General features: G+C 36.7%; 1 protein-coding gene across 8 annotated transcripts in view; it reads left to right on the forward strand.

Annotated features, from left to right (window-relative positions):
- PUM2 (pumilio RNA binding family member 2) overlaps positions 1-14779 on the forward strand; it is a 99863-nt gene that overhangs the window by 51413 nt on the left and 33671 nt on the right. For all 8 annotated transcript variants that reach the window (XM_053891130.1, XM_019451043.2, XM_053891129.1 and 5 more), the window contains 3 exons: positions 473-602; positions 11334-11477; positions 11594-11884. In XM_053891130.1, the coding sequence (XP_053747105.1) occupies positions 473-602; positions 11334-11477; positions 11594-11884 (565 nt within the window). The remainder of the gene's footprint in view (positions 1-472; positions 603-11333; positions 11478-11593; positions 11885-14779) is intronic.

Below are 14779 nucleotides of genomic sequence, written 5' to 3' on the forward strand. Positions count from 1 at the left end.
CCATGGCACCATTTAATAAATTATTTTTCAATCTATATCTTCTTTGGGCAAACATGAAAATATACTACTTGACCAATACACCTATGTGTGAGGCTTATTTACAGTGAATACCGCTTGTCCTGAATTGTTCATCTATCTTTGTGAAATTAATATGATCTAAAATTTTGCCATTCCCTGCCCCCCCCCCCCCCCCAATAAATTTCTTTGGTAAGAAAAAGAGCACAAATACTAAAAATTACTTTTCGTTAGGCCTTCAAGAATCTCTAGATGTTACTTAATAGATTGTTCTAGTTGTCATGAGCCAGTGATTGTGTTTTTGATTTTAAGTATTTTGTATTTTTTCATGCCAAATCATCGTTTCATTGCATATAAATATGTTCGAAGAATATCCAAAGGCAATTTACTCTGGGATAAATTTATTTATCTGTTATTTTATAATTTCATTTTTAAGGAAATCATTTGTCCTTTGTAGGTTCTCCGAGCTGGAGCAGGTCAGCGCCCTCTTACTCCCAATCAGGGCCAGCAAGGGCAGCAGGCAGAATCACTTGCAGCAGCAAATCCAACTTTGGCTTTTGGTCAGGGTCTTGCTACCGGCATGCCAGGTATACAGTTAGTTAATTCTAGAAATTTGCATAGGTTTGAAATGTTAAATGTAATCACTCACATTGAAGAGTGAAAAAATCAGAACTATCTTTTTTAAGTCTTGCCTACCTTGCGAGAAGTTATTTAGAACTCAGGGGCCAATAGTTGAAATCTATATTTTTTGTGAGACCGCGATTGCGAACATGTACTGGAATTCTACGTACATCCATTTTTTCTTACTCTGTATATGGCATAAACTATAGCATTTTCTCAACATAGTCCAGAATTCTTGAAGCATGCTTCAAGAAGTAAAATCAGTTGGTTAGAGTTGTCATGTTAAGACAAAACCTCTATGTGCTGTTGCTGCTGAATAAGAAGGTCATTTAGTTAATATGAGAAGTTTGCAGCTAAAATTTTCCACTGTTTCATTGTGTTTAGCCAATTTATAGTATTATGAACTATTGGTATCTATAACCTGATAGCAAGTGTATACTAAAATACACCTATGAAAGCCTAATGCAAAGAAAATGATAAAACTTTATTCCCATTACCACAGTACAACTTTTAGAAGGAGCCAAAAAAATAGATCTTTGTTGTGAAGTAGATTTTCATGAAACTAGATACAAAATTACAACTTTAAGAATAATGCAAGGACAATAATTTTCTTAAACCAAGAAAAGCACTTATGTTTTTAAAGTGAAATTTAAAGCTACATATCAGTAGATAATGCGTCATTTCCTATTCTGTTCTCTCTTGAAGACTCACTTTCTCTCTTAAGTATCCGTTTTTTTCACTCTTAGTATATGAGTAATTATTCCTGTAACTATATAGATTACTTATTAATGAAATGAGTTTCAGTTTCCACTTAATTGTAATTTAGTTAAATTTTCAGATCATTTAGGAATCGTATTTAGTGTATCGGAAAATATATGTGATTGAGGGTTTCTTGTATGTGTTACATGTGGCTGAATGCTTCTGTATGTTACTTTGAGAATTTCTATATTGATTACATTCATTCTATTATCTCTGAGATTCTAAGGTCTGATTTCATCATCTTGTCTAGCCCACTGGCTAAAGAGAACATGTTAATATTATAGTCTCTGAAGTACAAATGATAATAGAACGGGAGTGTTCTCATTATTTTCTTTTTTTACCCCAGCTATGTACTTGCTTCGGGGAAGCTGCTTACCTGAAGCCGTGAAGCTGAAGTTGTAGACACGTGGAAGGACATGGAGGCAGGGCTAAAAGGGAACTGAACTGAAAGTTTATGAAAGATAGTACTAAGACGGCTCTGGGTTCTTCTATTTGTCTCACACTTCTTTTAAGCCTGCCTCCATGATTCCTTTCAGTAACTCTAATATTAACTCAGTAACAATTGCAAAGTAAGACCTCCTCTTCTCCATCCTTATTTTTCTCAATTCTTTGGTGTGTTTCACCATATTGACTAAGTCCAACTCTCTACAACGTCTCTCTGTCGTGACACTAGCCTCTGTGATAATTTGTTTTCCTGGATTTCCTATCTTTTTCATTGCTTTGATCAGTTTCCCTTTCCTCTGTATAAATCCTTAAACGTGGAAGACAGTTACTTTGGACTAGATACTTTGGAATCAGATGTGCCATATTTCCGTACAACCTAGTTGAGTCATGTTGGCCAACTTTTCTCTTTGAACTTCAGTTTCAGTATTGGAACAATAGATGCTCTTTTGTGTGTGTGTGTGTGTGTGTGTGTGTGTGTGTGTGTGGTGGGTGGGTGGGCAGGGTGGGGGGAGACCGTCTGCTTTCATTATTTCAGCTATCATTCCTATTCCAGTAAACTAATGAGTTTACATCTACATCTTGGACTCTTTTTTGAACATCTAACATATTTCTGCCTTTGTATTGGACATTACCATGTGTATGTTCCAGCAGTCCTCAAAACTCATAGTGTCAAAAAAAAAATATGAACTCTCTCCCAGATTTGCTTATCTTAATGTTTATTTTAGTGTTAATTTCACTGTACTCTTGAACTAGAAACTTTTGGCTTCAGTCTCAGAATCCTCTTCAACTCTTGATTTTCTTCTGTGCTTCGCATTCAATAATTTGTCAGTTCTTGTTCATTCTATCTCATGTTCCCTTTCGTTTTCATCTGTGCTATTCTTGTTCAGCCTCTTTCTTAACCTCCCACTAACTCTGCCTCCAATCTCTTCTGTTCATTTATCTTTTTTTATTTATCTTGAGATTATCTTGAGAGAGGGAATCCTAAACAGGCCCTGCACTGTCAGCACAAAGCCTGACATGGGGGGAGGGGGGCTGAATCTCACAAACCATGAGATCATGACCTGAGCGGAAATCCAGAGTCAAACACTTAACCGACTGAGCCACCCAGGCGCCCCCATTTCATCTTGTTATTCTTCTTTCAGTTAACCTTTCAAAAATATAAGTTAGTTTTATACCATTCTGGTTCTTAATATTTTGCTTAAAAATTTTTTTTAATGTTTATTTTTGAGAGAGTGCGAATGGGGAGGGACAGAGAGAGGGAGACACAGGATCCAAAACAGTCTTAAGGCAAGGCTCCATTGTGGGGCTCAAACTTAGAAACAGCGAGATCATGACTTGAGCCAAGTTGGACACCCAACCGACTGAGCCACCGAGGTGCCCCTTAATATTTTCAATGATCTAGTCCCAAACTACTTAATTGATAGTATCCTTCCATAGTCCTATGCTTTAACACACTAGACCATATACTACCAGCCAGAGATAACTTGTACTTTTTATGCCTCTAGCCCTAGCTAATGGTTTTTAGCTTAGAATACCCTTTTACACATTTTAAGGGAAATTGGGATAGATAGAGTTTAACATTATTATTTTTTTTTAACTCTGGTTTATAAACATTTTGTAATTAGCTTTCCTTCTCATCCTTCAGTATTCTTTGCATAAAGCCTTCCTGATCTTTCTTTCCCAGTATGTCTTCATCAGTAATTACTCTTCTTGCACCTTTCTTTAGTTCTTCTGTCTGCCTTGCATTTCATTTAGTTATTTGTGGTTTCTCAATTCTGCCCTTGCTTTACCATGTTAAAGTTAGAAAATGTCTTCAAGTAGAACAACATTTTCTATTTCTCTTTGAACGGAAGTTAGTAGATCAGTGTCTTGTCTCAAAACAAAGTGGCATCTTAGAATTAAGGAGGGGTGCTGGGTGGCTCTGTCAGTTAGGTGTTTGACTTTGGCTCAGGTGGTGATCTCATGGTTTAGAAGTTCAAACCCTGTATCAGGCTCTCTGCTGTCAGCAGAGCCCGCTTTGGATCCTATGTCCCATTCCCCCACTTTGTCCCTCTCCTGCTTGCATGCTTGCTCTCACAAAAATAAACATTTAAATTTAAGGACGTAGTACATTACCTCCTCTACTAGATTGTATAGTCCTTGTGTGTAGGGACCATGTCTTTTTTTTTTTTTTTTTTTTAAAGCCCCTGTGTCTTACCAGACTCTCCGTAAAGAAAGATAACACAGTAGAAATGAGAAGCTTTTGAACTAAATGATTATGAAAATGCTACAAATTTAAGCTTGTCACCTACACCTAAAACAACACAGGAGGAGAATATAATAGGCTCAAATGCATACATTGGAAAGTAAGTTTCTATCTAGGAACTATAAAAGGAAGAGACTAAGCCCAAAGAATTTGTAAAAGGAAACCAAATAATAAAGATGGGAGCTGATGTGAATGAAATAGGTGGCAAACATACAATTCAAAGATTTAAATTATCCCAAAAGTTATTTCTTTGAAAATACTAATAAAATTGATAAACCCCTGAGAGACTCATCCAAGAAAGATTTAAAACAAGAAGGCAGAAATACCAATACAGAAAAATTAAATAATCATTGGTGGCTATTAGGAACAATCTCACATTAACAAATTAGTGTAGATAAAATGGACAAATAACTAGAAAAATGTAACCAAACAGACTTGAGGATATATAAAACATCTGAGGTCCATTAACATTAAAGAAGTGAATTAAGTAATCAAAATTTCTCCCTTAAGATTTTAGGCCAACATAAAACTTCAGTGTTGAATACCAGGTATTCAAGGAGGAAATAATTCCAATTTTTAAGATCCTAGAAAATAGGAAAAGAAGGTATGCTTCCCAGGTCATTTTATGATACTAGTATAATCTAAGTACTAAAACCTGTCACATTTAATACTATCCCTATCAAAATACCACTAATAATTTTCACAGAGCTAGGACAAAGAATCCTAAAATATATATGGAATCAGAAAAGACCCCAAGTAGCCAAAGCAGTCTTGAAAAAGAAAAGGAAAGCTGGAGGCATCAGAATTCCAGACTTTAAGCTATCTTACAAAGCTGCAGTCATGAAGACAGTATAGTACTGGCAAAAACAGACACATAGATCAGTGGAACACAATAGAAAACCCTGAAATTATATGGCCATTTAATCCTCAACAAAGCAGGAAAGAATATTTAGTGGAAAAAAGACAGTCTCTTCAACAAATGGTGTTGGGAAACCTGCCGAAGAATGAAAATGGACCACTTTGTTATACCATCACAAAAAGAAATTCAAAATCAGTGAGAGACCTAAATGTGAGATAGGACTCCATTAAAATCCTAGAGAACACAGGTAGCAACCTCTTTGACATCAGCTGTAGCAACTTGTTACTAGACATGTCTCCAAAGGCATGGGAAACATAAGTAAAAATGAACTATTGGGACCTCCTCAGGATAAAAGCTTCTGCACAGCATAGGAAGCTGTCAACAAAACTAAAAACCTTTGGAATGGAAGAAGACATTTGCAAGTGATATATCTGATAAAGGGTTAGTATCCAAAATCTATGAAGAACTTATCAAACCTGACACCCAAAAAGCAAATAAGCCAGTGAAGAAATGGGCAGAAGACGTGAATAGACATGGGCAGAAGACATGAATAGACATTTTCCCAAAGAAGACATCCAGATGTCTATCAGATAACACAAAAAGATGCTTAACATCACTCATCATCAAGGAAATACAAAGCGGAACCACAATGAGGTATCACCTCACACCTGTCAGAATGGCTAAAACTAACAACACAGGAAACAACAGATGTCAGTTAGGATGCAGAGAAAGGGGAACCCTCTTGCATGTTGGTGGGTACGCAAACTGGTGCAGCTACTTGAGAACAGTATGGAGGTTCTTCAGAAAATTAAAAATAGAACTACCCCGGGGTGCCAGTCAGTCCAGCATCCAACTCTTGATTTTGGCTCAGATCATGGTCCCAGGGTCATGGGATTGATCTTTGCATGGTGCTTGTGCTGAATATGGAGCCTGCTTAAGATTTTACCTCTCCTGCTTTCCCCCTCTCCCCAGCTCATGCGTGTTCCCTCCTTCCCTCCCTCCCTCCCCCCTCAAATAATAATAATAATAATAATATAGTAATAATAATAATAAAATAGAACTACCCTACAATCCAGCAATTGCACTACTAGGTTATTTACCCAAAGGATACAAAAAATACAGATTCAAAGTGGCACATGCACCCCAATGTTTATAGCAGCATTATTAACAGTAGCCAAATGTTGAAAAGAGCCCAAATGTCCACCGACTGACAAATGGGTAAAGAAGATGTGTGTGTGTGTGTGTGTGTGTGTGTGTGTGTACACACACACACACACACACACACTGGAATGTTACTCAACCATCAAAAAGGATGGAGTCTTCCCATTTACAATGACGTAGATGGAGCTAGAGTGTGTTATGCTAAGCGAAATAAGTCAGAGAAAGACAAATGCCATATGATTTTACGCATATGTAGATATAAGAAACAAAACAGATGAACATAGATGAAAGAAAAATAAAAGAAGGGAACAAACCATAAAAGAGATTTTTAACTACAGAAAACAAATTTGCTGGAGGGGGGTGGTAGGTGGGAGGGTGGGTTAAATGGGTGATGGGGATTAAGGAGGACACGTGTGATGAGCACTGGGTGTTGTATGTAAGTGATGAATCACTAAGTTTTACTCCTAAAACCAGTATTACACTATACGTTAACTAGAATTAAAAAAAAAAAAAAGCTTGAAACATTAAAAAAAGAAACTTAAATATTAAAAATCATATCTGGGGCGCCTGAGTGGGTCAGTTGGTTAAGTGTCCACCTGTGGCTCAGGTCATGATCTCACGGTTTATGAGTTCTAGCCCCATGTCTGGGCTGTCTGCTGTCAGCACAGAGGCTGCTTCGGATCCTCTGGCTCAGCCTCTCTCTGACCCTCCCTCGAGGGTTCTCTCTGTCTCAAGAATAAGCATTTAAGAAAAAATAATGAAACCTGTCAAAGAGTATACAGAAAAGGAAAATTACAGGTTAATTACTAAATTCTAAAATATTAACAGCCAGATATAGCAGTATATAATAAGCAGGATAATAATATATGATGAACAAGTTGGTTTTATCCCAGGAATTCAAGAAGTTTAGGAAGTCATATAAGGTCATTGGCACGTTCAAAGATTAAAAGAAAGCAATCACAAGAACTTCTCAAGAGAGGCAAGAAAAGCATAACAAATTTATATACTGACTCTAATAACAAGCCACTTCAACAAATTAGGATTCAAAGATAGTTTCCTTAATATGCTAAGGTGGAAATTGACACCCCCCCGTACCCCCAAATGGATAACACACTTCTGCTTTATGGGAAATAATTGGATTTTTTTTTTTTTAAGACGGGGAAGAAGACAATGATTCCTATTAACACTTTAGCATGTTAGAGATCCTAGCCAGTACTATAACATGAGAGAGAAATGAGAAAATTCTGTAAAGGAAGAACTAAAACTGTCAATGAATCTTTAGATCAAGTATTAGAATTAACGTTCTTGTTAAGGTTTTTGGATATGAAAATCAATTTAAAAATCTTTTCAGGGGGGTACCTGAGTGGCTCAGTTGGTTAAGCGTCCGACTTCAGCTCGGGTCATGATCTCGCGGTTTGTGAGTTTGAGCCCCGTGTCAGGCTCTGGGCTGTGGGTTGTGTCTATGTCTCCCTGCCCCTTCCCTGCTCACTCGCTCCCTCTCTCTCTCCTTCAAAAGTAAACATTAAAAAAAATATGAAATCTTTTTTGTTAACAGCATACTGTTTGAAAATGAAAAATTTTAAAGATACTTGTAGTAGTAGCAAGTACTTAGGACTAAATCTAACTTTTTAAAAGTATAAAGGAGACCTAAAGAGATATAGCTACCTTTGGTCCACTCAGCATTGAAATTTTTTAAAAATGTTTTTATGTTTAATGTTTTTTAATGTTTAATTTTTGAGAGAGAGACAGCGCGCGAGTAGGGACAGAGAGAGAGGGAGACACAGAATCTGAAGCAGGCTCCAGCCTCTTGAGTTTTCAGCACAGAGCCCAATGTGGGCTGGAACTCATAAACTGCAACATCATGACCTCAGCTGAAGTCGGATGCTCAACTAGCTAAACCACCCAGGCTCCCCTTGACAGGTCAGCATTTTAAATGTATCAGTTCTCCCTATAGTTTCAGTACATATCCAACTAAAATTTCTAATAGGTTCTTTCTATGATATTTTGATAGCTGAGAAAAAAATTTAGTGAAAATGCAAAGGGTCCATCAAGATTAAGCCACAATACTCTTAAAGGACAAAAATAAGTAAAAAGACTTGCTCTGTTTTGACTTACTCCAGAGGAAGACTAATTCTAAAGCTACAGTTAAATTCTTCCCTGGAGAGACAAACCAGTGGGACCCAATAGAGACCCCAAAGATGAAATCCCCAAAGAAACGAATACCTAATTACAAAGAAACAGAACAAAGCAGTAGGGAGGAATGACTTGTTTTACAAATAAGATGAAATAAAATTGGTTGTTTTGGAAACAAAATGAAATTGAACCCCTGCCCTATCTTGTGTTCAATAACCAACTTCGTTTGGATTTTAGACAGAAATGTGAAAAGTGGAATTTTAAGGCTATTAGAAAATACAGGGAAATTTTGTTATAAAAATGAAATAATATTTGACATTATTACCCCAAAATTCACCATAAAGAGAATAGATTGTCAGGCTAGGGATGGAGAAAGATAATTGCAATATATTAAAACAGTGAAAACCTTTGGATACACATACATATTTATAAGCCAGTAAGAAAAGGCAGCCTGGTAGGAAAATGAGTAAAAGACTTGAAAAAGCCTCTTCCAAGAGTAGCATATGAAGAGATGCTCAGCCTATTTAGTATGGGAAAGTGAAACTCAAAACCACAACAAAATATTTCTGCATATCTTCCAGATCAGCCAGATTTAAAAGTCTGAGAATATAAAGTGTTATTAAAGTTACATGCAAGTGAGAACTCTAATAGCAAGGTAGAAGGAGTGTGAATTTACATAATCAGTGCATCAACTACTTAGATACATACCTTGCAGTAGAGAGATAAATCCACACGTTATACACCAGGATACATGTACCAAAATGTTTATAAGCAGTACTGATGATAGTGTCCCTAAATGGGGGAAGCAGTGTAAATGTAGAACGCATAAATGCATTTTCGTATCCATCCAACGAGCTGCTATACAATAATGGAATAATGGGGATGTATATCTGCATACAACCGCTAGTGAATCCTACATGAAAATTTTTAAATCATTCCAACCACATGAGTCTTAGGGAGGCATTTATGGGTAGTAGAGTAGTATAGAACTCTAAGACAAAGAGAAGATTGTGGTGGAGCAGGGACGTATGAGAGGTAAGGTGCTGGGCAGTTTTCTATTTCTTAACTTGGATTGTGGTTAAATTTTTGTTGTTATTGTAGTCATTATACTGTACCTTTGGGTTTATATTCTCTGTGTGTTTATGTGTTTTATTTTACAGCAACAAATTTTAAGCACAAAGTATTGTGCTTTGCTGATAAAATACATTTTCTGATTAAGAAAAAATTAGTCTCAGCATCCCCTTTTCTTTAGCTCCCCTCTGGCCCTCCTTACATCTAAACTCCTCAGAAGCATTGTCTGTACTTGCTTGTGGTTCTCCCATTCTTGACTGAACTCACTACAGTTTGGCTTGCATCCCTCATCATAATGACTTCATGTGTCTAAGCCATTTGTCAGTTCTCAGCTTCTAATAGCTTTTAGCATCATTTAACATTGTTGATCACTCAGTCTTCATTAGAATTATTTTTTCTTTGGCCTGCAAGAGACCACATTGTTACAGCTGTTCCTTCTTTTTTTTTTTTTTTTAATTTTTACATTTGAGAGAGAGAGAGAGAGAGAGAGCGAGCGAGCAGGGGAGGGGCAGAGAGAGAGAGAGAGAGAGAGAGAGAGAGAGAGAGGGGGAGCCGCAGAATTCGAAGTAGGCTCCAGGCTCTACGCTGTCAGCATTTAGACCAACATGGGCCTTGAACTCCCGGACCGCGAGATTCTGGTCTGAACCAAAGTCGGATGTTCAACCACCTGAGCCACCCCAGGCGCCCGCCCTGACTGTTCCTTCTTCATCTCTTCCCTGGTTCCTTCTGTCTCCAGCCTCTTAATGTGAAGTACTCTGTCCATAGATCCCTTTTTAATTTTTCTTGGTGATTTCATTGTTTGTAACTCCAGCCTGGACCCTCTCCCCTAAACTTGAGACTTGTATATCCTATTTGACATCTCCAGTTGGATATTCATAATCTCTTCTCAAGATTTATCCCATTCATTCCGTGAGGAGTCAGCTTGGAAGCTCTGTATTCCCCCCCCCCCCCCCCCCCCCCGCCCCGATTTTGCCTTATATGTCTGTTCGGCTGGTTCTTCTAATTTATATCCATTTATAATGAAACTAATTGCAAAAACAGTCAGAATTACCATATTTAATTAAAAACAACCTTTGCATGTGAAAGTGTTGTTAGTCTTGGCGGTGAAGGTGGTATTTAAACTTAAAATTATCAGTACCTTTTTGCAAATGGTTGTCTGAATGTTGAACCTGAGTCCTTGTCCTGTGTAAGATAGACTTTCTTAACATGACTTCTGGGAGAGGAGTAAGCTTTTCTGCCTTAAAAGTATCTCCTGTGTGTAGTTAAATTCTCTCCTGTGCATCTAGAGTGGTACTTGTTATATATTATCCCTGGAAGAATTGGCAAAATAGTCACTTTTCTCTTCAAAATAGTTACTTTTTGTTCTGTAGTTAAGATAAGGAATCTCCCCTGAGAAAAGCTTCTGTAGTTCTGAATAGTGCAGATTATCACCTGCCTTGTGCTTAAGGCTATAAAACTAATTCCTGTATGATTTTTATTCAGATTTTCACTTGAGAACCTTTACAAAAAGTGTAACCTTATGATTTTAAGGTATCTTTATATCATGATTTTTAAATGGATGCTTACGAAGGAAAAGCTGAGGGAATGCTGTTAATGAATCCCTTGGTTTAGAACTTTATTAAAATTGCATAATAAACCATTCTTCTAGTGTTCTGACCACCTCACATCCCTTAGTCTTTCCATCCTCTTCTCAGAACTAATAGGTAATATTTTTCAAATATCAGTGCTTGATGGCCTATAGTTACATATCAAAGAATGTACCTTGTTATTTTGTGGTTTGTAAATGGAAGGCATCTCTTAAAATTTAGAGAAAACAGTTTTACTTACACACTATTACAGTTTCATACATTTAGTAAGTAATACCTTCTCAAATGTGTTAACTTCTCATATCATGATTATTTAAGGATTTCATATTGTATATAATTATATTTTGTGGTTGATAAAGACAAATGTGGGGGAAATAAATATGCATGTTTTCTATAGCAAATGTTTTCATTAGTAAACATTTATTTTAATATTATCTAGGCTATCAAGTACTAGCTCCAACTGCCTATTATGATCAGACTGGTGCCTTAGTGGTTGGCCCCGGAGCAAGAACTGGCCTTGGAGCTCCAGTTCGTTTAATGGCTCCGACACCCGTTTTAATTAGTTCAGCAGCAGCACAAGCTGGTAAGTGTAACTGATGTTTTCAGGGATAATATTTTTCTGGTGTTGTTTGAGATATTTTAAAAACAGAGAGTAGTCTTTTTGGTGGTTTCAAGAAGTGTCTGAAATTTGTTTTCCAGCAGCAGCAGCAGCAGCTGGAGGAACTGCAAATAGTCTTACCGGCAGCACAAACGGTCTCTTTCGGCCAATTGGCACTCAGCCACCGCAGCAGCAGCAGCAGCAGCAGCCGCCGAGCACGAATCTGCAGTCGAATTCATTTTACGGGAGCACTTCTTTGACTAGTAGCTCCCAGAGCAGTTCTTTATTTTCTCACGGACCTGGCCAGCCTGGAAGTACATCGCTTGGCTTTGGAAGCAGTAGCTCTCTGGGTGCTGCTATAGGCTCAGCCCTCAGTGGATTTGGTTCGTCAGGTAAGTTGCCTTTTTAAGATGAGTGTACTCTGCTAAGTGGACATGAGGTATATGTTTGTTTTCAATATGAAGATAAATAATAGTTTATAGTGTAGAAAGGACAGGAATAAAATACCGGTTTATTTAATTTTGTAGGAAGAAAACTACCGGCTGCAGATCTTTAAGCATTTATGAATGTTTAGCTCACTTCAAGCAGCCCATCTTTTACTCAGATATAATACATTTTCCCCTGGCTTTAAGAATTATAATTTTTTTTTTATTAAGATTTGTTTGCTGATTACTAGTTCTTCCTTTTTATGTACAAAATAATGTTTGAGGAAGTAAATATTTTGCCACCTTAAATTTCTAGTGTTTTAAAATAATAGTCTTTTTTGTTTTTATCAGATGTTTTATTCTTATTAAATGCTAGTCATTCATTATGGTTTTATTAGGTATAATATATAAAGTTAAAATACAGTGAAATATTCTGGTCAGAGGCCCCTAAGAAACTACCAATACGCTTATCTTCTACACTAAATAATTTAGCCTTTATCATTAAAAATTCTTCTAAAAGAATATTTCTTCCATAGCCTAGTTATATACATAATACTTAAAATTTTTAAATTTAAAATAGCTTCACAAAATAAATAATTTACCCACACAAACTGATTTTGTAACTGAGAAATGACCAGGTGAAATCAGAAGAGGCCCACATTGACTTCCTGTTGACATACCTGTGTTATCAATCTCTGAAGTTTCCAGAGTGTTCAGGAAACCCTAGTTCTGTTGGTACAATTAATTGGCAGCCTTTTCTTCATGAGGGGTTAGGGCAGTTTATTCAGATCGCAAGAGGTTTTCTATTTTTAGTAAAGTCATAGAATCTTTTAATACCTGCTTCTCGTCTGTTTTCCCACCACATTAAGTTATTTTCTTTTCTGGTGTGGAAAATGGCAAAACTAACATGGGCCAGTTGTTATTAAGTATGTTTGCTGGTTTTCTAAGGAAGTGACTTCTGAACTTTCAACATTCATATTTGTAAGAGGAATGATCTAAAATTGCTATAAACTTGTAGAAGCAGAATCCTTTTGTGCTACAATGAAATGCAATAGGGAAATATCATACTTGCCTAACACCAAACTACCTAAAGAATGGGCACAAGAACTTCTGAGGGAAAAATCTAATGAACTTGGAGAGTCTTCAATCTTTTAATTTTCCTACTTGAATTTTTCATTCCTTTTGGAGTTCGGTATTTTTACCTCTACCCAGGCACTCCCATCGGACTCATTTTTTGTTCCTAATACAGTTGACAAGCATTTTCTCCAAATATCCAACATGCTGAAGAAAATTGTAAGAACATATAACTTAAAAGATAAACTTTGTAGGAATGACTAGTTTCTAAACTAGAGATTATAGACTCTAAATAATCCAGGAAAAATAGAGAAGAGCTTTGATAAACCTCATTTCCCCTTTTGTAATAACATATGTCACTGATGGTCTGGGATGGACTTGTAGACCCCCTTATCCACTTCTTTCAAATTCTCATTTGTCTCTCAGTTGTTAGGATCATTCCCCCCAGCATTCAGGAACCGGTTGGCATGAGCATTTTGTTCCCTACAAATGTTTCCTGCAGATGCCTCCTTCCCCAAAACTGGTCTTCTTCATGCCTCCCTTATTTATAAACATTGCTTACTTAATTTTGACTACCAATCTGTATATACCTCTGTTTTACCTTGCTTCAGAGGACATTAGCAGTTGCCACCCCTGGATGCCAGTAAAAGTCTTATCATCTTCCCCTTCCTCTTGGACATTTTGTGAGAGTTCATTCAAGTGCTACACAAGGGTACTCTTAAAAGAAGCCTACCCATTGCCGTTTCACATGATGGCAATCCCATACCTGTATGAAATCTAAAATGATAGTACGGTTATGTGCACATATACACATACAGAATCCTGTACACTGTCATTCTCTTACCTATATGATGCAATTATTAACACTTACCAGTGTTATACCCCACCTTATATAACACAGTTAGGAAGCTTAGCCATTGTAATATGGTAATTAAATCAACCCTTCTATGACCCATTACTTAGAAAGTGTTGTTACAATTGAAAGTTTGAAATTTAACATGTTATATATAGTTGATAAATGATTAGTGACTCCGCTGTTGGTCTAGCCTTTTAGATCTTTTAGGTATCCTTTGTTTTCATATTTCACAGTTGCACTGTTGCAGATAATTTAGGCATATAGTAAAAGTTAAGGAGCCAGCTTGTTTAGGATTAAAATAAAGCTATTTCTGAATTACTTTTAAACGTTTGGCTTGGCCTTTCCTTTTTGGAGGAAGATACTATTTCATGTGTCAAAACTATGGTTTCTTTGGTTATTTGCCAGGGAAATGACAGTGCTACTGCTCTTATTAGAGAGCTGTTGTTTTTTTCCTTGTCAGTCAAATTGTTTTCTGAAATAAATAGGAATTTTAAGTGTAGCCCTGTATTTAGAACAATCACTTTGACAGTGTCCTTTTAAATTAGCATAGTTAACGTAGCATGTATTTACAGTTTTGCCAAAAGCAACTCTAGAAGAGGTGCTTGTCACGTGAGTGTTTGTTTGGTTTTGCTACTAAAATGCATATAGTTACATAGTGTTCTCTTATTAGATGATACCTTAAAATGTGCAGTTTTCTATAAAACATATCAGTCTTTCAGAAACCACACTGGCTGGTATTAAAGGTTTACTAGTGTTTTAATATTTTGCCTCATACAGTAGTGTGAGCCTTGTGTTTTTCCTTTATAAGAGTCTTGAATTTGGGAAAACCAATGTAATTGTTTGCTATCTGTATTATAAGCTTAACTTGGTCTACCCATTATGTTCTCTGCTTAATTTTTCTCTTAATTTTTCATTGTGCTCTAATGACCTAT

This window comes from Panthera pardus, unplaced genomic scaffold (genome assembly GCF_024362965.1).
Source record: "Panthera pardus isolate Hobbes unplaced genomic scaffold, ASM2436296v1 HiC_scaffold_26, whole genome shotgun sequence".
NCBI classification, from domain to species: domain Eukaryota; kingdom Metazoa; phylum Chordata; class Mammalia; order Carnivora; family Felidae; genus Panthera; species Panthera pardus.